The 22,265-nt window shown below is 47.6% G+C and overlaps 1 protein-coding gene across 1 annotated transcript in view; it reads left to right on the top strand.

Moving 5' to 3' along the window:
• NGF (nerve growth factor) overlaps positions 1-3,946 on the top strand; it is a 51,571-nt gene extending 47,625 nt beyond the window's left edge. Inside the window, exon 3 of the mRNA XM_045801333.2 lies at positions 3,060-3,946. Within this exon, the coding sequence (XP_045657289.2) occupies positions 3,072-3,794 (723 nt within the window). The 5' untranslated portion in view covers positions 3,060-3,071 and the 3' untranslated portion in view covers positions 3,795-3,946. The remainder of the gene's footprint in view (positions 1-3,059) is intronic.
• The last annotated feature ends 18,319 nt before the right edge of the window (positions 3,947-22,265 follow it).

The following is a 22,265-nucleotide window of genomic DNA, read 5'->3' as shown; positions in this document are numbered from 1 at the left end:
GGACATCTCTGGTCATGGGAAATAGGGAGCAGTATGTCCCTTATTACCATCAAAACTCTCAATTTTAGTGGTTTTCTTTTTCCATTTCCCCACCCAAATTCTAAGTGTTACGAATTTGGATAGAAACGGATGAATTCCGGTTTCGTTTCTTCTCCCTTCTTCTATCTGATGAGAGATACCATGTATTGAGAAGAAAGAAAAGGAGCAAACCAAGGGGCTTGACTTAGCTGCCAACCAACCGTAGCGACCCACTGTAGCAGTTGGCTGGACAATTACCTGCCAAACTGTTAGCCAGCAGAACCAGCTGTGGTCAAAACCCCGATGTGCCACGACCTCCTCTGCGTGGCCAGCTGGAGGACTGGAGTAAACACCAGTGTTTTTCAAAGTAACCCAAGAGAAAAGAATTTGGTGGTTTTATTCTTGGTATCTTACCAAAGACCTGCCTATTTCCAGCTGAAAAAAAAAAAAAAGCACAGTATTGAAGAGAAGAATGCATCACTTGGAAACAGATTAGGAATGCAGCATGCAGCCATCTCCCCAAAATCCAAAAGAAAGCATGGGCCACAGCGAAAAGAAGGCAGACAGTGAGCTTCTCGGGCCATCCCCGTTCACTGCTTCATTCATTCTCCTTATATTTTTTGAGGACCGACTGTATGCCAGCACTGCACATGGCCCCAGAAATACATAACTTCCAATGGCACAGCTTCTAAAGTGCTCTCAGGAGATAGACATGTACTTGATCATCCACCGCACTAGGAAAAGTGATGGGGTTATGCACAAGCCGCCATGGAGGACAAGAGAGGTGCACACTGAGGATGGAGTGACTAAGGGCAGGTGGACCTTGCAGCCAGTGGGGAGATAGTCTCAAATCATTGGGCTTGAAAAGAAGCCCAATCGAGGTAATGAGTGTGCTAGGAAAAGGCGTAAAAGGAGTAAGCTCAGTGAACAAGCAGCAGTGTGACCGAAGAAGACAAAGTCCTTGACCACAGGACATTGGAATGACTCAGAATCAAGTAGATGTGGGGGTACCTTTCAATCCTAGCAACAGCCCTGTGAAACAGTGGTGACTGCCCGCTTTTTACCAATGAGGAAATTAAGGCTCAGAAAGATTACGTGACTTCCCTCTGCTAGCAAGTAGCCGTGCTGGGAATCCAAACAAGGTTTTCTAACCCCAGATCCAGTACAGAATGACCTGTGGGAATGGGGAGGAGGAAAAGGGAAGGGATGGAATAGGAAGTTGGATCACCCTTTCTAGGGGATGCCCCTAACCCTACCAAGATTTAGGGAAGCTTCACAGGGAAGGTGACATTTGATATCCATCCACAGGTGTGACTTGGCCCTCCATAGTTAGCTGCCCTGGGGGGTGGTCACTGGTGGGCAATTCTGGTGCAGTGTGGAGCTCTTTCTGGCCCATACTCTAAAAGGGCTTGCACTGCCTCTTGGGCACAGATGGATTTCTGCCATTTGGTCTATTCTCATATAGGAGTAAATAATAAAAAGAAAAGGCATGTTTAAGAATGAAAGACAAAGGTAGGGGCGCCAGCGGTTAAGCGTCTGCCTTCGGCTCAGGGCATGATCCCGGCGTTACGGGATCAAGCCCCACGTCAGGCTCCTCCACTATGAGCCTGCTTCCTCTCCCACTCCCCCTGCTTGTTTTCCCTCTCTCGCTGGCTGTCTCTATCTCTGTCAAATAAATAAATAAAATCTTTAAAAAAAAAAGAATGAAAGACAAGGGGATGCCTGGGTGGCTCAGTCAGTTAAGTGTCTGCCTTCAGCTCAGGTCATGATCCCAGGGTCCTGGGATCGAGCCCCACATCAGGATACTTGCTCAGCGGGGATTCTGCTGCTCCCTCTGCCCCTCCCCCTCCCCCTGCTTGTGCTCTCTCTCTCTCTTCCTCTCTTGCTCTCTCAAATGAATAAATAAAATCTTAAAAAAAAAAAAAGAATGAAAGACAAAGTGAGGGGGAAGGAAGGAAGGGTAGACTGGCTTCGAAAGGGGTCAGCTTTGGGTTCTGTTCCTAGTCTAGGTTGTGCTGATGACTTTAAGCCTGTTGGTTAATTTTCCGTGGATCGCTTTCCTTGTATATGAAAGAAAATGATAAATCCTAACCTAAGTCACAGACTAATGAGAAATTAGAAATGAATGCACTTGAAAAGTTTTAAAATGTCCCACAACAAGGAGCTATTATCAGCATCGATATTTCTTCTTTTTTTTTTTAAGATTTTATTTATTTATTTAACGGAGACAGAGACAGCCAGCGAGAGAGGGAACACAAGCAGGGGGAGTGGGAAAGGAAGAAGCAGGCTCACAGTGGAGGAGCCTGATGTGGGGCTCGATCCCATAACGCCGGGATCACGCCCTGAGCCGAAGGCAGACGATAACCGCTGTGCCACCCAGGCGCCCCAGCATCGATATTTCTAAGTGCTGGCTGGTGGCTGAACAGGGTGGCAATATTGGTCCCAGAGCTATATACTTTTTCGCCGAACATGATGCTTTGTGCATTTGTAACAAGGGTTCCAGGTCACCAGATCTCCGAGCTGACCCAGGGCTGCTGTCTGAAGACGGTATATTCAGGGCTGAGGCTTCAAGACAAGTCCCCGCAATCCTTCCCACTGCCTTCCCAGGGAAGTCAAGCCGTTGGGCACAACATAGTGCTAAGGACAGGTGTCAGAGCCATACTGCCCGCCACAGCTGCCGCAAGCTGGCAGGCACAGCCCTCAAGGGACCCTGTATGCGGTGCTGCCAAGTTTGCATGGTGCCACAAGGCAGAATTTCAGGTTCTCTGTCCTTCCCTGAAAAAGCCCACCCCCTTGATGACGTGACCATACCTCCAGGTCATCTGAGCCAGCCCTGTTTGTCCTATGTCATTGTGGCCAGCAGCCCCTTTCACTCTCACCAGCCTCTCGGTTTGCATGGTGAATTCCAGGGTCACCTTGCCTTTAGACTCCCGGGTGAAACAAACCTCCTTGTGATCCCCTTGGGAGGTCAAGATCCAGACGCTGCCTTGGTACAGAACTCAGCGCCCCGTGGGCTAATCTCCGTTTCTGTTTCCTTCCAGGTGCATAGCGTAATGTCCATGTTGTTCCATACTCTGATCACAGCTCTTTTGATCGGCATCCAGGCAGAACCCCATCCCGAGAGCCATGTCCCAGCAGGACACGCCATCCCCCAAGCCCACTGGACTAAGCTTCAGCATTCCCTTGACACAGCCCTCCGCAGAGCCCGCAGCGCCCCGGCGGGGGCGATAGCTGCCAGGGTGGCAGGGCAGACCCGCAACATCACTGTGGACCCCAAACTCTTTAAAAAGCGGCGACTGCGCTCACCCCGCGTGCTGTTCAGCACGCACCCCCCACCTGTGGCTACAGATACTCAGGATCTGGACTTGGAGGCCGGCAGTGCCTCGGTCAACAGGACTCACAGGAGCAAGCGGTCGTCGTCCCACCCTGTCTTCCACCAGGGGGAGTTCTCGGTGTGCGACAGCGTCAGCGTGTGGGTGGGGGACAAGACCACCGCCACGGACATCAAGGGCAAGGAGGTGATGGTGCTGGGAGAGGTGAACATTAACAACAGTGTGTTCAAACAGTACTTTTTTGAGACCAAGTGCCGGGACCCCACTCCCGTGGACAGCGGGTGCAGGGGCATTGACTCGAAGCACTGGAACTCATACTGTACCACGACCCATACCTTCGTCAAGGCGCTGACCATGGACGGCAAGCAGGCTGCCTGGCGGTTTATCCGGATCGACACAGCCTGTGTGTGCGTGCTCAGCAGGAAGGCTGGGAGAAGAGCCTGACCTGCAGGACGGCCCCCACCCTCCCCGAGCTCCCCCTCCACACCCTCCTGGGCCCCTCCCTACCTCAACCTGTAAATTATTTTAAATTATAAGGACTGCATGGTAATTTATAGTTTATACAGTTTTAAAAAATCATTATTTATTAAATTTTTGGAAGCATCCCGTGTGCCGGCACTCCAGTCATTTTCCCCAGGGTGACCATCTGCAAGTCTTGCAGGGTGAATTACCCACAGTGTCCCCTGGCTGTCACCCTCACCCTACCCCAGCTGGCTCTGCAAACATCAGGGAAGGCTGACTGGGTTCACAGATTCACCTAAGCTGGACCTGATTAGAAAGGGCAGTCTGCTGGATTGCAAATTTGCTCTGCATTCCAGAGCCAAAGCTACCTAATCCTTGGATTACCTGGCCCACCACCCCAAAGCATGGGCCTCAGGGAAGTTTATGGAGCCTCAGCAGAAGCAGGTCCCCCACCTCAGAGTCCCGGAGGGACTCACCATATAGTACGGTGAGACTTGCACCAAAGGCCTATGAGCCTGGCTAGTTTTTATGGGGAGAACTGTTTTTGGCTGAAATGCTGTGTGGAAGAATGGTAATGAAATAATCTCATGAGAGCTGTCATAGTCTGATTGCATGTTAAGATTGCCGTAGGACCAATGGTGGCTCCTCCAGAGGCTTCCTGCAGAAAGACTTCATTACCCGAGAAAACATGAGGGCCTCCAATACTCTTGCCACCCACTGATGGCCCCACAGCAGCTTCCATTGCCCCAATGTTGGCCCAGAATCAGAGAGGCCAGAGATCTTCCCAGAAAGAATTAATTGGGGGATTTCCCCAAGTGACTGAAGGTGGGAGGGGTCAGGGAGCTGCAGACTAGCTGGTGGGGGGGAGAAGAGAGGTAAACAGAGTGAGAACCGACACAAAGGCCAGGGAAGTGCAGAGGAAAGGTGAGCCAAGCCAGAAGGGAACGATGACTTCCTGCCCCTCCCTGACTGAGGAGGGGGCGCCAGGGCAGAAAGAGGAGGAAGGTGTGTTGTGTCTACCCGCATCCGTATCCCGGGCCTCCAGGAACCCCAACACCCTGAGTAGTTGTTTTGGGGGGATTGTACTCATCAACACTAAGTAGTACTTAAAGAGGTCTTGGCCAGAAATGGGGGTGACAGAGAGACTCCAGAGGACAGCCTGGAGCAGGGCCCCACCCATCCTCAAGCTGCCACCTTCCCCTGTAACATTTTTATTTTTTCCCTGAAGGCACATTTCCGCCCCCCCCCCGCCCCCCCCCCCCCCCCCGCAGCGGAGCACTTAACATTGAAATGGAATTTCTGCTTTCCTAGCCAACCCTTCCTGCCCAGAGTGAAAGGCCTACTCTAGTTTTTAGACTCAAATGGTCCCTTGGATTAAAAAAAAAAAAAAAGCAAATGGTCATGTGCACTCCTCTGTAACTTCATCTGTCCCACCCGCCCCCAACCCAATCCAAAGAGGGCAAATGGGAAACGTAGAGCACTTTGGCAAGGGAGACATTTGATTGGGGTGAAAGCATGAAGAAATGTGCCCTGTTTCTCCTATCAAAGCTACTGCAATTGGAGTAAAGATTTATGTTCAAGAAACATCAAGCAGAACATTGCGTGCGGAGATACTCGGTCAGATAAAGGCTGGGGCCAGGGAGCCCTCCCACTGGCCTGTGTCTGTGGCTTTTTCCCTGGGCTCCAGTGCCTGTGGCCTCAGCCCTCCTGGCTTCGCCGGCAGACCATTCCTGGGGGCCTTCCTCCTGGGGCTGGCAGGCCTGCGGGGTCCTGGCTGTGGCGAGGGCAGGCTGTGAGGGAGGCATTTCGGAAGCTCCCAGCCCCGAAGCTTTGTTTGTGAGCAGCTACTAGGGCGTGAAGAGTCTGGGGAGCTTGTCCCGGCACTGCAGGCCGCTGGGACATCTAAAATACATATTCTGGACTCTCCCGGCCTGCCTGGAGGGAAGGCAGCGTCTAAGCCTCCGAGGAAGGACGGAGGGCGAGGGTCAGGTAAGAGGAGGGCCCCCTCACCCCACTAACGCCAAGGCCTTCCCCAAAGGCACAGAGCTGGAGGCCCAGCCCCCGAGTCGCCGTGTGGGAGGCAGTGTTTGCACACCATGCGCGGGGATATCAGCGCGGCCCAAGAGAGCGGGAGCAGTCCAAAAACAACCCCGAGCCTGGGGGTGGTGCGGCTTGGACTCTGCCCCCACGTCCGGGGGGAGCTCTGGCCTCCGGCTGCCCCTGAGAGGCTGGCCCAGGTCATCGGGCGCCCAGCGCTTGAACACATTGAAACAATAGCTCAAAACCACCCATTGTGTCCCACGGAGGGCGGCAGCTGCGGACCCCACCAGCCCTTCCTTCGCTCTCCACGCTATTTCCCGCCCAGTTCCCCCAGTTCCCGGGAGTCAGAGCAGACACCCTCCCCTGGCAGCTTCCTCCGCCGGAAGGCTTCCTTCTAGCATGCCAAAGAAAACGAGAGGAGACCCGGGCTCATCCTCAGCCTGACACAGCCCAGCCCTCCAGGCAAAGCGGAACTCCTGGCTCTGGAAGACGAGAGCAGCTATGGTGCTTGGCTCTGGTTTATATTCCAAGTCTGTCCCTCGGACCTCCCCTCCCCCAGCCAGGGCGCTAGCCAGCCCTAGAGCTGCTTCGGGCACTCGCAAAACACCTACCACAGATAGACAGATTTTCAGCAGCCAGCAAACGGCTAGTTTTATCCCCATGAGATACGGGAATGTTCTTCTTCAAAGTCTCACCCCTTTCTTCTATATAATCTGTATTATGGGAGAAGAGTCCACCCCAAACCTGGGGGACAGAGGACAGAGGGGCAGGATCTGCCCCTCCCAGGCCACGTGTTCTCTGCTCCTTAGAGAAAAGGGGGTGTTAGGAATGGGGGTGCAGAAGTGAGTGCAGGTGTGGGCTATGAAGATCACAGGAGCCCAGCTCGGCGGTGTCCTCGGGCCTTCTTCCACGGGCCTGAATGGAAGAGTGGGAGCCCCCAGGCCCCTGGCACTGAGGAAGCAGCCGGGTGTGATGCCACCAACAGGGAGCCCGGTGTCAGCAGCGCTAGGTTCTAGGCCCCGCTCCCCCATTCCTATCTGTGAGCCTTGGCAAGCCACAGCTCCTCTTCGGTCTCAGATCCTGCAGCCATGAGATGAAAGTAATCATGCCTATCTCCCAGAGTTGTGACCATGAAGCAGAACCTCGTATTTGAAAGTAAACAGCCACGTCCCATGCAAGTGTAAGGCAAAGTAATTTATCCTCAACGGAACAACTCCTGTGCTGATTGTAGGAAAGTAACAACTATACTGGTACTCACGAAACATTGGTTTATTGGTAGAGGTATAAACCGGGTAAAGGAAACCATCTGGGCCGTGGACGTCATGGAATATGAGTATGGGGATAGCACAGCCAGGCCCAGAAGGTCAAGAGCAAGAACAGCAGTTCTTCAGGTTCAGATTCTGTTTGAATCCGGGCTCGGGAAGGCCACTTACATTCTAGAGGTTCTAGCGTCACAGGGAAGGGCGTGGGCTCTGGAGTCAGACAAGCCAGGGGCTTCTACTTCAGCTGTGTGACCTTACGCAAGTTGCTTCGCTTCTCTGAGTTTCCATTTCTCTATCTGTGAAATGGGGGATAAGAGTAGCACTGTTCTCAGAGATGATTCTAGGAGACAGTATATAAATACACACAAGCACCTGGCCCTTCAGAAGCATGTAGTACATTTCAGTTGTGAGAAGCGAGTGGGCTGTGGAAAGCTAGAAGGATGTTAGAAGGGGGTGGAGCAGCTTTCAACAAGGCGAGGAGGTGCGTGAACGGACAGTTTCGTGGATGCATCATGGGTTTACTCTGTGACAGGCAATATTCACAGTGACAGTTAGCAATGACTGAGAGCTTGCTATGTGCCTGCACAGAACTCGGCAGTAAGCAGTTCACGTGGCCAAGCTCCGAGCAAGCCTCTGGGTTCTAAAACTAAGAGCACCTTAAGGCGAGTGCCGGAAGTCTGGGCTTTCTGTTTGCATGCATCACGGTCAGAGGACCACTCCACAGTTCTCCGGGATGTGTTTACTCCTCCAGCCTTTGGCAAGTTTATAAACCATTGGTTCTGAGCGTTTCCATGTGCCAAGCACGTGGGATCTGTGTTGTTCCAGTTCACTTGGGTCTGCAACCAAAAAAGCTGTGACCTTCTCGGCATTCACCTGAGTTTGTGAAGACAGCTCAGGAGGTCCAGGGCCAAGATCAAATTCCCGCAGCAGAAGCCTGAAGAGACTCCCTCTGACCACGGGCTGCTCCTTAAAATCCAAGATGCGTTCCATCCGTGTTCCCCTTGGCATCCGGCATGGGATAGGCACTCAATCAATGTCTTAGAGCAGGTAAGACAGCATTTAATTCCCATCTTCTTCTGCACCACCTCCACCACCCCTGCCCTGTCTGTGCCTACCCTGTGTCAGCAATAAATGGGTTAAGGGGTTAAAGACAAGGTCCTTCCTGAGGCCACGGAGTGAGAGTCATCCAAAAAGCTTCCAGAGGTTGGTGTCATGGCAACGATCATATTCAGACTGCCACAGTCGAATCCTGGCCTCACTGCAAGCTTGGCTGAGTGATATCAGACAAATGACCTTAGTTCTCTGCACTTCAGTTTTCTTATATGGAAAATGTGGGTGATAACAATAGAACCTACTTTGTTGAGTTGTCCGGGCCTGGCACACTGGAAATTATTGTATATAAGCCACGCGTAAATATGCACACGACTGTATGTACATATATGCCCACTTATAGACACAACACACAAATACATATACAAAGAGAGCCCCCGAGAGCTACGAAGCAGCCGGGAAGTGCACCTGCTACACTCCCATGCACCCACACACTGACTTAAAAACACAGAGGGACATACAAATCAGTGCAGGTAAACGTTCGAAACGACAGCGACAGTGATAAGAAGCAATTGGTGCAAAGAGTAAATCAGGGAAGACTTCCTGAAGGAAACAACTTCAAAACCTTTGGAAAAAGTCTTTGAATGAAATTATCGTTTGCTCTGGGACTCTTCCCAGATTTACGCACCATGTAAAGCCCACCCAAGAGGTTGCCCAGCGCCTAGACAGGAGAGACAGGAGCGCCGCCTCATTCTGAGCTACAGGCTGGCAAAGGAACTAGCTTCTCCTGCAAATACAGACCCTGGGAAATCCAGGGAAGAGCCGTGTGAAATCCTGCGGATGAACACAAGGTCCTGGTATGCCGGCCACAAAATCTTCGTCCTCAGCCCAAATGCCAAAGAGCTGGTCAGATGGCTTTTTGAAGATGCGACTTCCTCCAGCCTTATCAGCCAGCTTTCTTAATGCCCAAACTAAGTAGGAAAAAGACTGGCCCTCCGAGTGGGCACCACGAGCCCCTGGCTTCAGGGAAGGCCTCGGGTTGGAGGCCCGCTAGCCGTGGGGGCTGACATTCGCGACCACAGCTCAGTGCCGTCTCAGGCCGGCGGCCTCTCCCCCTTTATCTCGCCCTCGCTATTCTTTTCACTTTGACATAATGAAAGTGCAACTTGCACGCTGTCTCAAGATTGCATATGATAATTGGAAACATGTGTCCGGGCTGGCATCCCTTCAAAGGACTTGGGAGCTCTGACTTGGGCCGTCTTCTGATTGCAATAGCAATCCCCTGAGCAGGCTCCAGGGCCTTCACATTCCTTCGGCTGCACCTTAGCGCTAACTCTTGCCAGAGAAGGCAGTTGCCAGCGGAGCTCATTCCTGAGGTTCTGCAGAGGTGGGCACTAAGGAGCCCCCAGCCCCTTGCACGGCAGGGCTCTGGATCCAGCAGCTAGGCACCAGCTCTCTCGGCAATAAGAGCAAGAACTTAGCAGGTCCATTTTCCGTTGCGCAGAGGTGGCCCGTGGACGGGTCGACACCCGGCTGGGAGCCTGGGTCTTCTGGCCGCTGCCTGGGCTTTCAAGGGCTCTGATGCTGGACCCTCTCTGATCCAGCTGGGTGGTTTCTGCTAAAGAAAATACCAAAATGTCCTTATCTTACCAGGAGACCCCGGAGGGAAATGCAAACTCGCTGGCGACTTGCCACCCTGATTCTCCCAGGCCTTGTGACTGACAGGAGAGGCTAAGGGGACCGATTTCGTTGGGCAGACAACTCAGCTGCCCGTCTCTGCTGTGTAAGTGCCATGCGAGGCCCTGAGGAGACAGAGGGTAAGCTAGGTCCCTATCCTCCAGACCCCTACATTCAAGGAGGAAGCTGAATAGAGCTTTTAGTCTGGATATATCCCCATGCCCCACACCAAAACGCAAGAGGCAGGCTCAAACACCCCCCGGTGTTGGCAGTAACCATCCTGCTACTCGCCTTGCCCCCCCCCCGCCCAACCCCCCTGCTTGTCCTGACCTGCTCTCATGCCCATCTCGCCCCTACTGAGTTCCAAACTCCGGCCCATGCCCCTGACCTTGACCCTGCCCTGGGAAGTACTTCTCAAGCTTTAATGTGGACCTGAATCACCTGGGGATCTGACTCAGCACAGTTGCCCACCCTTGATGGGGAGACATCAGCAAGAGGCAGACTTGACTTATACATAGAATCCTGGGAAGAAAGCAAGGGAGGCTCCAACCAAGTCCTGAAGACGTAGGAACTCGTCCCAAAGGGAAGCCAGAGGCCAAGGCAGGGTCGAAAGAGTCAGGTCTCAAAGGGGTATTTAACAGCGAGGCAGGAAAAGGGGCATCTGCCCCACAGTACCGAGCTCCGTCCTACTTGTAGAAACAGAGTCAGTGACAAGCAAAGCACCACAACAGAGTCTCTCCCTCTCAAGATAAATCTGAGCAAGCTCCCATCCTTTTCTGACCCTCAGTTTCTTCGTCTGGATAACAGAAGGATGAAAAGTCATCCTCAACAGTGTGAGACGTTCTGGTCTGTCCTAAAATTTCCCCGAGGGGCTGTTTTTACTGTTTTCCCTGGGACAGTTTACATAACACTCGATATAGCTATCGGCAATGGTTGTAAAAATGAAAAATGTCGCAGTTAAGTGTGTACAACAAGGAGCTCCCATCGGTCTCAGAATTTGTCTCCCTTCAGCTTTAAATAGATTAATTCCATAGCCCAACCATGTCAGGAGGCACTCAAAGCATTTGAAAACCCCAAACCAGATCTCTTGATGGCCATATGTGGAGTTTCCACCTCTGGCTCTCACCCTTAAAGGGCAATATACAGTTTATTTACGTCCGGTCTTATTTGAAGACTATTATTTAAAAATGACAGCGGGTCTATTCTTCTCTCTTTAGGTGGCTCCTTTCTGGATCTATGACAGTTGCTGCTGGAATTACAATCTCTTTTTTACCCGTTGAGTAAAAATACCACGATTTTGAGTAAAATATCATGAACACACAAAGAAATGAGGCTTTCAATGGCCCTACGAGGAGCTTTGCTGGAAAAAATTGCAAAGAATTCAAGCCACCTCAAGTTTATCACAACAGATGGCCAGTTAGTTCTCTCTGAATTAATAGTTGCTGGAAGCAATAAAATCAAAGAAAACGTTGTATGTGTATACCAGAAATCGTACCTTCAGATAACTCAGTGAACCTCTTGCTATTGGTACTTACAGCCTCAGGTGGTAAACATAAATTTATCTCTGGAAAGAATTTTGTTTCAGACACTGTTTGAAGGGTGGTTTGTATTTTTGTGTTTTTTTTTTTCCACAACATGATTCTACACAGAACAAGAGCCAGAAGACAAAAATGTGGGCAAAACTCCCTCTAAATCAGTCTTGCTCACTTATTCCAGCAGCCCCTGGATTCAGCACAGGCAAGGATTCCAGCTGGGAAAGCTATCCATGTGCTGCTGATTTTCTTCTTCTAGTCTTACCTTCCATTTGGGTCACTTTCCTGGTTTTTCTCCACATGTTCCAGGAAGCCTTCCCTCTGTGCCTCCTATTAGACAAGACTTCTTCTCCACTGAGAAATCACACGAGCCTAAGATTCATGGCTGGGGAAAGTGATGATAGGACAGAGGTCTATGAGCAAGAGGGCCCAACATACATCAAAGGGTTTGGATGACTTGTGGTAAAAGCACGCAAAACTCTTCTCATTGAGAGATTTATTCGACATAGACTCTAATCGTGGCTTTATTGAGTTGTGGTTTGAGTGTATTTGGTGAGTCATAGAGGATTTTAGGAGGAAAGAGCTTTTCAATTGTCTTACTCATTATAAAGGACTTCGTCCCACGTAAAGCAATAAAGACACAATTAGAACAGAGTACCCAGATCCCTGTGGCATCAGGGGAGAGTGTCAGAGAAAGAAGGCAATATTTACATCAGAATCCTGGCCGTGCCACTAAATAAAGTAGGCTCAGCCTGGTGACACGTGCAGACCATCTGGACCATGGGGTGGATCTGAGTACTGTTTTCTTTTAACAAAGACACTGTGCACAGTTCAGGTAGAAGAAGTGACAAGTCCAGAAGCACACACCGAGCAACGCTGCCCTCAACACACTCACACAAGCTACATATTTATTTCTGCCATGTACCTCTGCCCCCTGGTCACCGGGAAAAAAACATCCTACTCCATTAGTCCACTTAGGTCCTAACCCCTAATCTGCCTGGTTTGTTTTTTGTTTTTTCATGCATTTCTGTTTTGGTAGAAAAAAGGCAAGTATAGCAGGGTGGCTAGAATAGGCTATTAAAGTAGAATTTCTGGGTTCAAATCCTGACTCTCCCATTTACTGACTGAATTGGTCAGCTTGGGCTGCCTTAACAAAATACCGTTGACTGGATGGCTTAAACAACACAAATTAATTTTTCTCAGTTTTGGAGGCTGGGAAGTCCAAGATCAGTGTGCTGGCTGATTTGGTTTTTGGTATGGACTTTCTTCCTGGCTTATAGATGTTGCCTTGTCACTGTGTCCTCCCATGGAGGGAAGAGGAAGAGAGAGAGAGGAGGGGCATAAGGGGGAGGAAAAGGAAGAGGTCTTATAAGGACACTAGCCGTATTGGATCAGAGCCCTACCCTTAAGACTTCGTTTAACTTTAATTTTTTCCCTGGAGGCCCCATTTCCAAATACAGTTACATTGAGAGTTAGGGCTTCAATATCTGAATTTTAGGGGTACATTATTCAGTCCACAGCACTAGGTATGTGACTTTGAACAAGCTATCTAAGCTTTGTTTCTTCCTCTATAAAATGGAATGATGACTATATTTATTCCATACTAATTTAAGCAATCAGTATCACCACTATAAAGTACTTAGCAGAGTGTCAGTTGTCAATATTACCATTTCTCTCACACAAAAGTAAATTCTAAGTCTTCATTCCATCATCACCAAGAAGAATCAAGGATTTGAGATCGTTAGGAGGAAAAGAGAACCTGCAAACCAGTTCTTGGAAAGAGAGGCAGAAAAGGAGACAAGAAGGGGAAGTGCTACGAAAAGAGAACACCCAGTCCACCGTTGGACAGCCTGGATGCTAGAAAGTTTCTCCCCGTGTCAAACTAAAAATCTTTGCCCAACATCTCCACCAGTTCACCCAAGTGCTATCCCTGAGAAGTGTTCTCTGTAACAACACATGTAGTTGGCCCATGCCCTTTCTGTATGACAAATCTTTGAAAATAGCTATTATGTCTCCCACCTAAGTCTTTTATTTCCCAGCCTAAACATTCCCAGGTCCTTCAATTATCTGTGTATGATAGGGTTTCCAGCCCCCTTACCATCCTGGGCAGCCCTAACTAGACACACTCTAATTTGTCCATGTTTCTCTTTAGATGTGGTGTCCAGAAGGAAACACAATATTCCAGATGTGGACTGACCAGCACTAATTACAGTGGGACTATTAACTCCTTTGATCCACATAGTATATTTCTATTAATGGAGCCTAAAATTACAAAAACTTTTTCAGCTGCCACATCACTCTAGATTTTCATCTTGAGTTTATGGTAAATTATAATTCCTTGGGTTTTTGTTGTGTTTTGTTTTCTTACTATTATTAAACCAGAACTCCTCCATCTTGCATTTCTGCCAGTGATTATTTAGGTTAAACATAGGAGTGTGGCTGACTAAACGGTGAGATCGAAAGCCTCTGTGGGTAGGAACTATGTCTAACCCGTCATGGTGTGCAGAGCCTAACAAGGTGCCTGGCTCACTGACGTGTTAGCTATGTCTTGTAACAGCTGCTTCTCATCATGATGACAGCTTAAGTCATAAAGGTACCAAGAATGCACCAGGCAAAAGCTTGATCTTTACTCCTAAGTATAGCATTGCCCCCCTCCCCATCCCTATAATGTCTCCCACCCTGGTAACCTGGACTGGAGCACCTCCGACTGTTGTAGAACTTGTGTGAACTCATCCAAACAAGCCCATCTGATGACAAACACAGCAGGGAAGAAAAAGAAAAGAAACCAAGAACAAAAGAAAACTGTGGAACGGAGTGAATAAAAGAGGATTTGCTGGGTCCAGCTCCACTTATAATTGCATTATTCTTCCCACTAGGAGCCCCACCCCTACTACTTTGGTCACCTGGTGAGAGGAGGAGAAGCCTAGAGCTCCCCCTAGAGGTTAGAATGTAGGACTGATAAGAGATGCTCAATGATTTGAACCATCATTGATCTTGTGTTCTTTCTGAAATCCTGCCTGATCTGGTGATCCAACGTACTGATCAATTCTCTCAACCTCCAGAGAGCTGAGACTTGAAGAATCAGGCCAACCTGGAACTTTAAAAGAAATGCCAACATATGTGACCTTGGTCCAAGGAATTCACTGCAAACTCACTTTGTCTGGACATATTTGTTTGCTTGTTCCTGTCAGTTTTGGACCCCAGGCAGCCTCTCACATACCTTCAGGTCTTGCATTTGCTTAACTTGGACTGTAGCTTTCCTATTCATTCATTTGTTCATCCAAGCCAAGAGCTGTACAGGAACTGAGAATGCACCAGTAAGAAAAATCAGACATGGGAAAAGAAACATCTCCTTAGAGTCTAGTGAAGAAGAAAGATAACCCCCAAATAAATAAAGTTGCAGCCATGAGGAGTGCTACAAATAGAAATAGGAGGGGCCACTGAGCGTCATAACAAAGGGGTTTGACCCAGTTGGGGAGAAGGAACTCATGTGTGAGGTGAGGGATACGTGGGACCAACCAGGTGAGGATGAAAGTAAAGAAGTTTCCAGGCAGAGGCAAAGGCCTTCTGCAAAAGGTCTAGTGGTGAAGAGAGTCCAAAAAGTACGGGAAGCTGAAAAGAGGCCAGCATGGCTGGAACGGAATGCAGAACAGGGAGCCTAAAGGAAGATGAGGCCATGGGAGAGAGCCACTTGGCTTGTCACCAAGACCTGCCTCCAGATTAGTTTCAATCTATAACCAGTGCTCCTTAAACTCGATTGTCATAAACCTTTAATCTGCTTTCCCCATCCTGTCTGCAAGGATTTCGTGAGCTACATTGTCAAATGCCTTGAGGAAGTCAAAATACTTTGTGTGTATCATGACCCTGAGAAGTTTCATCATGGGTATTAGAAGTGGAACTTCAGGCGTGATTAGAGGTTACTTGTTTTCTTCTCTTGTTTAACATGGAATGTATGAACACACTTTAAAGCATAGGGAAGAAGTCAAAGAGGGAGAAGCTATGGAAGCTAGAGAAGCTTTGATATGGGTGAAAAACAAAGTCCTTCCTGAGGAAACACTAAGTGCCTGCCTGATACCTTTCTCTAAAGGGTTTCACTACTCCGTAAGGATCACATCATTCCGCAATGCTTTCCACTTGTTTAATGTTTTTCCTTGTTGGTAAGAAATATCAGCTGGTGACCAAGCAATTTGAAGCTCATTTTCCTTCATTCCTGGACTATTGAACACAAGCTGCAAATCTGTCCAGGCAGCAACGTTCTCTACTTTTATTGTTCTTTCACTTAATCATCTATTCTCTCAACAAACATGTATTAAGTTTCTACTATGTGCTAGACATCGGAGGGAAAATATGAATAAGACAAAGTATTTGCCCTCAGAGGGCCCACAGTCTAGTGAGAAAACCAGACACAATCCAGTTACTGAGTAATAAAATAGATGTGAATGTGACAAAAGGTAACATGAGGTAAAAGAAAGCTTTTAACTCTGCTTAAGGAAGCCAGGAAGGCATTTGACAAGAGGGGCAATTTGAGCTGAGGCTCAGATGATGAGTAGGAGCACACTAGAAGGACAAAAGGAAGTCCCAGGCACAGGAAACGGCATTTACAAAGGCAGGGAGGCAAAGGGAAGCATGGGATTCTGGGTAACTGGAGGAATGGAGTCCAAGATATCCTTAGGAGTCAGGAAAGAGATGATGCTGGGAAAGCAGTTACTCGTGATGAGCCTTGAACATTGTTCTCCAGAATCTAGATTTTATCCCATAGGCAATGGCTATCCCATGAAGCCCCTTTTGCACTTTAGAAGATTGACCTGGCAGCCATGTAGAGACATAACTTGTAATCTTGAAAAGTCACAGAGAATTTTAACTCATCTGACACCAGTGACTGGTTGGCCCATATACATTCGGTGGTTCGCATGTGGTATTATCTTGATTTATTTAACAGAAAATCTTAATGTTAATGACGATCACAGGATCTCTGAAAAGACAGCTAGAGGTGGCTCAGTTCTTCCCAGAGTGTGTTCTACAAGATACTTGCTCTGTGGGGTATTACTAGGTGTTAAATAGTAAGGGCAGGGGGAATATTTGTCAATTATGTTTTAGGATATGATACTTTAGGTTACTACCCATAGGGAGTAGAGGGGCCTGATAGGTAACCCAAAGGAGATCAAGCAAAGAAAGTGCCTCTGCGCTTCTTCAGAAAGCATCAAAGAAGACATAAGGCAGAGAGCTGCAGACACAGACGTAGCCACTTGCTTCTCTTTCTGTGATTGCTTTCCTTGGACTGGTGCTAAAATGGGATGATATTGGTACTCTCCAAGCATACAGCTGCTCATGGTAGGAAAGGCTGTTCTGGAGACACAGCAACATGGAGAGACTTCCACATGCTCTCTCCCAAGGTCTTTTCCTCAGAAGCTCTATTAGTTCCATGTCAGGGAGGCTGTCCAGGGAACCCTCTGCTCATGGACACTCCCTGTCCTGCTCAAAGACAAACAATGATAAAAGTCACACCTCATAATGTCTGAAGAAGAATTTACAAGAACAGGCTTGCACATTTTCCAGCTTCAGATGGTGGAGACACTTATTGCCTAATGTCCTCAGTCCAACATTAGTACTCAGGTCTGGCTGGGAAGAGGGCTTTTCAGTTTTGCTCTCTTCTCTAAAGTCAATCTCCCTTCCAACTTAACAAACGTTAATCAGACAGTGACCCCTATGCCACGTGCAAGATCCTGGGATCACACAGAGAAACCAGACACTGTGGTCTTGTGGTCAAGGCACTGGCAGCCCTCAGACTTCACATCTGCACATTTTGGCCTCTCCTCAGGGGATCTAGAGCCCAAGGGGTATGGGTGGTGGCTTCAAATCAATCCACTGATAAGTATTCATGGCGCTATGTTATTCATCCCTGGTTCCAACGAACACAGGTACCCTCCTCTCATCCATTTGCATCCTCAGAAACTTCATTCCATTGTATTCTTTCCCTCTGGCCTTAGGTGAAGTCTGACATCTCCTGAGGATACCACCCCAACATCACCCACTCCAGGTTTTCTCAGGCTAAGGTGGGAGCAGAGAAGGAGCAGTATTGGGCTCCCCCTACTATCGCTGCTTCCAAAGATACCGTTGCTTTGCCATGGTGCCTCACTCCCTGTGGACTGCTAAGGTAGTGAAGAGAATTTAAGCAACCTTAAGATACAGCTCAGAATCAACAATCATCCTGCCAGTTTTAGCTTCTGGTTTTTTCAAACCTGTTCCCTCTCTCCCAGCAATTACTGCCCTGTGGTAAGCCTCATTATCTCTTGCCTGGAATATTTCAATTGCTTCCTCCCTGATGTGTCTGCCTCCAGTCTCGTTGCCCTCATAGATGCCCCCTCCCTCTCCCAGCTCACACTATTTAAGCCACAAATGTTACTGTCATACCTTCCAAGTGCTTGTGACCTCATAGATGTAGATAACATTTATTGAGGGCTTATACTGTGCCAGACCCTGGATGAAGGGCTTCACATGTTACTACTACTGTCACCATTTTACAGAAAAGGAAACCGCAGTTGAGAGAGACTAACTCAGTCAGGATTACATGGCAAGTATGTGTCTTAGATGGAGTTCAAAGGTATAACTGTCCAACTGCAGAGTCTCCCCACATAACCACTTGCCACTGAAGAAGACACAGTTAGTGTTCACCATTATTTCCAGTTCCCTACTCCCTCCAGGTGCAAGGGAGGATTACAGTGCCCAGCCTCTATAAAGTTAGGAGTGGCCACGTTACTTGCTTTGGTCAATGAGAAATGAGTGGAAGTGATGTGAGTCATGTTTTGGCAGGAGTATCCAAACACCAGGGTTCAGCTCTCCACACTCTTCTTCCCTGCTGCAGTGAACTCGAGAGCTTTCTGTACACATGGTGGAATCATAAGAGGGCAGGGCCCTTGTCAGCCTGGTTCCTGAGTGACCAAGCTGAGCTGAGTTTTCCCATCAACCTACAGGGTTGAAGCCTGAGTAAGAAATAGACCTTTGAGGGGCCACCTGTGGCTCAGTTGGTTAAGCATCTGACTCTTGATTTCAGCTCAGGTCATGAATGATCTGAGTCATGAGATGGAGCCCCGCATCGGGCTCCATGGTGTGTGTGTAGCCTGCTTAAGATTCTCTTTCTCACTCAGCCCCTCTCCCGCACCCTGTGCTAATCTCTAGCTCTCTCTTAAAGAAAAAGAGAAAGAAGAAAGAAAGAAAGAAAGAAAGAAAGAAAGAAAGAAAGAAAGAAAGAAAGAAAGAAAGAAAGAAGAAGAAGAAGAAGAAGAAGAAGAAAGAAAGAAAGAAAGAAAGAAAGAAAGAAAGAAAGAAAGAAAGAAAGAAAGAAAGAAAGAAAGAAAGAAAGAAAGAAAGAAAGAAACCTTTGGTTTACGGACTTTTCAATCACTGAGATTTGGAGATGCTATAGAAACGTGCACACACACACATATCTTGATGAATACAGGTATACTGCCTCACCCCATTATAATAACCAGGTTCTTGTCTTCTTGCAAAATCCTCTTACTCCCCAGTTTTAGTTCATTGCCTTTACTAGCTATGCAAACTCAAACATGTCACTTACCTCTCTGATTCTCAGTTTCTTCATTTATCCGGGAGTTAAAGGACAAATTAAATTTTATTCAACAAACACCTACTGAGATTGTGGTAGGTTCCAGGCACCATGCTGAGTGTCTCCCTGACATGAAAAGCTCCTTCTCTGCTATTATTTCCTCTGCTGAGCTTTCCTAACCAGCTGCGTAAGACTGTTCTCTAGAACTTAACTGCTGAACATAAACCTGGGACCAAGCCCTGGCTCTGCCACTCACTAAATATGAGATGAGGAGCAGGCTATTATTTTATCTCTGCCTCCGTTTCCTCATTTAGTAAAATGACAATATGATTTCCCACATCCTAGGTCTGTTTGGTGGGTTAAATAAGGTGTGTGTACATAACTCTACAGTTAAATCCATTGGTGATAGAAACAGATCTGGTACTAGTGATGGTGTCACCTCTTACCTGCTCTGTGACCTTGAGCATTTACTTAGACACTTTATGCCTCAGTTTCTCCATCTATAAAGGGAGAAGAGTAGTGATATCTCTACTTTCATTGGATTTATTGAGAAATATTGAACTCTTGACACATAGTGACACTCAACCAATGTGAATTATTCCTAAGAAAGCCACTCTAGGGCTATAAATCTATAACAAATATATTTAATATTTAGTAACAAATATACGATATATTAATATATAATGAATAATATCTATGTATCAAAACACAATTATTTATTGAATGGGTATTTCTTCCACCTTGAAGACAGGGACTGAGTCTTATTCCTCTTCACATTTCCAGTGCCTGGGAAGTTGACAGGTTAGGTCATTGTTTGGGGGAGGAACTGAATAAATTCCTCACATTTTCTATTCTCTTCTTTCTAGTGTCCTGAAGAAAACTCAATCTCTTGGTCTCAGAAAGTCACACGCTTTTCTGGGGACTGTGCAACTGTCAAAGGAGTTGCACGCCACCCGCTTTCAATGTGACCTTGCCCCATGCCTCCTGGAGTGAACAAGCAGAGGGAAAGGCTGAGGGAAGGGCAGAAAGGAGGACCAGGCTCCCCACCTTGCCTGAGTCTCTGGGTCGTGTTTCTCCATAGTCTGAGAGGTTGTGTTTTTGATTTAAAGAAACAAAACAGTTTCCAAGGAAAACTCATTTTGTTATGGTTCAAAGCCATTTAATTTGTGATATTATTTCCTCTGCTCAGCTTTCAACTTTCTAAACTCCTTGAGGCTGGAAGAGCTCTAAGGCTGTGAGTGCTCTTAAGGGCGGAGCACACGGTTCCTCTGCAGAGCCCGCCACTGGCTGCAGAGCCCAGAGATGCAGCTCAGAGAAATAAATCACCATCCCCCGGGCTTCTATTCAGGTCCACGTCAGCAGCAGCCTTGCAAGTGGACTCTCCCGCGTCTTTTTAATCATGGAACTTTCCCTGGAGAAAGCATAGGGTCTGCGGCCAGACGCAGCACAGCCGAGGCCAGGGCTGATGAGGTGAGCAGCTCTGCATGGTTTTGTGGCCATCAGCTGGGAGTGCTTCATCATATCCGTGGGATAAGTGAGTGGAGTTCCACATAGTGATTCTTTGTCCTCCCAGTTCATAACCACAGAGAGCCTGCACTTTGCCTCAAACCCCCACCAGTGTGTTGTGCAGTTTGGGAGAGGCCAAAGGAAAGATCTTCCTTCACATGATGCCTATGTCACAGCAATATATTTAAGAGCTGTTCCACAGTGACCCGGGGCCTTCTGAGGCTTTTCTCGAACAGGAATATTCAACCCAAGTCATGAAATTCACTGATGTGCCTTCTCTCAGATAAGAGGGAGCCACCCCTCCCCTCTGCACCAACACAGTGAGTTGCTGGGCACATGGGCCAATGTTTTCCTTACAGCCTGAGAGGTAGTTGAGACTAAGGATGCTATACTGAAATCAGTTTTCGATCAATGTAAGACTGAATTCTAGCATAATTTTTTTTTTAATGAATGAAGACTCCTGTCACTAGAATTATTTAAATAGACCGAGCACCAGGCAGAAAAGTTATGGAAGAGATTCAAACAAACAAGTAAATGTTGATATTAGGTGACCTTAGTTATCCCTTCAACCCTAAGGTGTGATGACTGAATTAAAACATGTTCCTTTAACCAACACCAAGAGCCTGGTACATGCACCATACTCCAGTGGTACCACGAGACCCACAGAAGCAAGTGAAGTCTCAGTCCTGGTGCTTAGTCTTACTCAGGAAACAAGACACCTCGTTAGGCTAATTTCTGAAACTTAAAATAACCAATGCTTAAATGCTCATATATGCTACGTGTCTTTCATAAGTCATGGGGGGGGCGGTTCTCTGCTCCTTGTCATCCTCGGGGATCCAGGTTAACAAAGGCTCAACAATTTTGTGGAGTGTCACAGGTCATGGCAAAGCAGGAGGAGAAGAGGGAGAATCCGTACTGACTTTTCATCTTCTGCCTGAATGTGACACTTGTCAATTCTGCTTGACCTCTTTGGCTAAAGCAGGTCACATGTCATGACTGACATCAAGAGGCAAGAAGTGTGATCCTAGTGTGCCCACAAGGAGGAGAACCAGAAATACTGATGAGCAGGACTAATGTCTATCTTTATGATATATATCAAATAGGAATGTATCAAATATGAATATAAATGTGTCGCAAATACATGCAGCAACTGGACAACAATCTAAGACAATATTAATCAAGTTCTCAATAAAGAAAGTGCTAAGTGAATGTTTGACGAATTAATGAATGAATGAGAAATCCATGTGAGCTGAATAGTAAGTGAAGATTTTGTGACAGAGGTGGGACATGAACACACCATTAAAAGTGGGGAAGTGAGTGGGTATGGGGTGCAGAGAGGAAAATAGCATCTCCACAAGAGGGGAAACCAACAGAGAAAAATGGGAAGGGAACTAAAATTTATATATCACCTATTATGTTACAGGTACTTTGTAGGAAGGTTTACATTTTATGCTCTCCATTTTATAGATGAGACTGAGTCTCAGACTGACCATGAGGCTTGTTCTCCCAAAAACATACCTCCAATAATGACAGAACTGGCCTTCCAACGCTGGTGTCCTTGGTCCCAAAGCCTGTGAAATTTTCTATTCCACGCCAAGAAAGCAATAAGCACTATGTTTTCCCAGGACCACAAGAAGACAGGATTGTCTAAAGCAGCCCTGGAAAATAGCAGAAGATAAAGTTGATGGAGAACTCTGGCGGTAGGCTGAGTTTGGAACCAAGATAAACAATGGGGAATCACTGAAGTTCAGGCTAAGTATATATAACATACTTTTGAAGCACCTACTCCTATAGCATTATGGGAGGCATAAATATTAATAAA

The sequence above is a fragment of the Ursus americanus genome, chromosome 12 (assembly GCF_024610735.1).
Source record: "Ursus americanus isolate L20-20 chromosome 12, mUrsAme1.1.p, whole genome shotgun sequence".
NCBI classification, from domain to species: domain Eukaryota; kingdom Metazoa; phylum Chordata; class Mammalia; order Carnivora; family Ursidae; genus Ursus; species Ursus americanus.
Note: the sequence above shows the minus strand (reverse complement) of the source record. Positions and strands in the feature narration are given on the sequence as shown.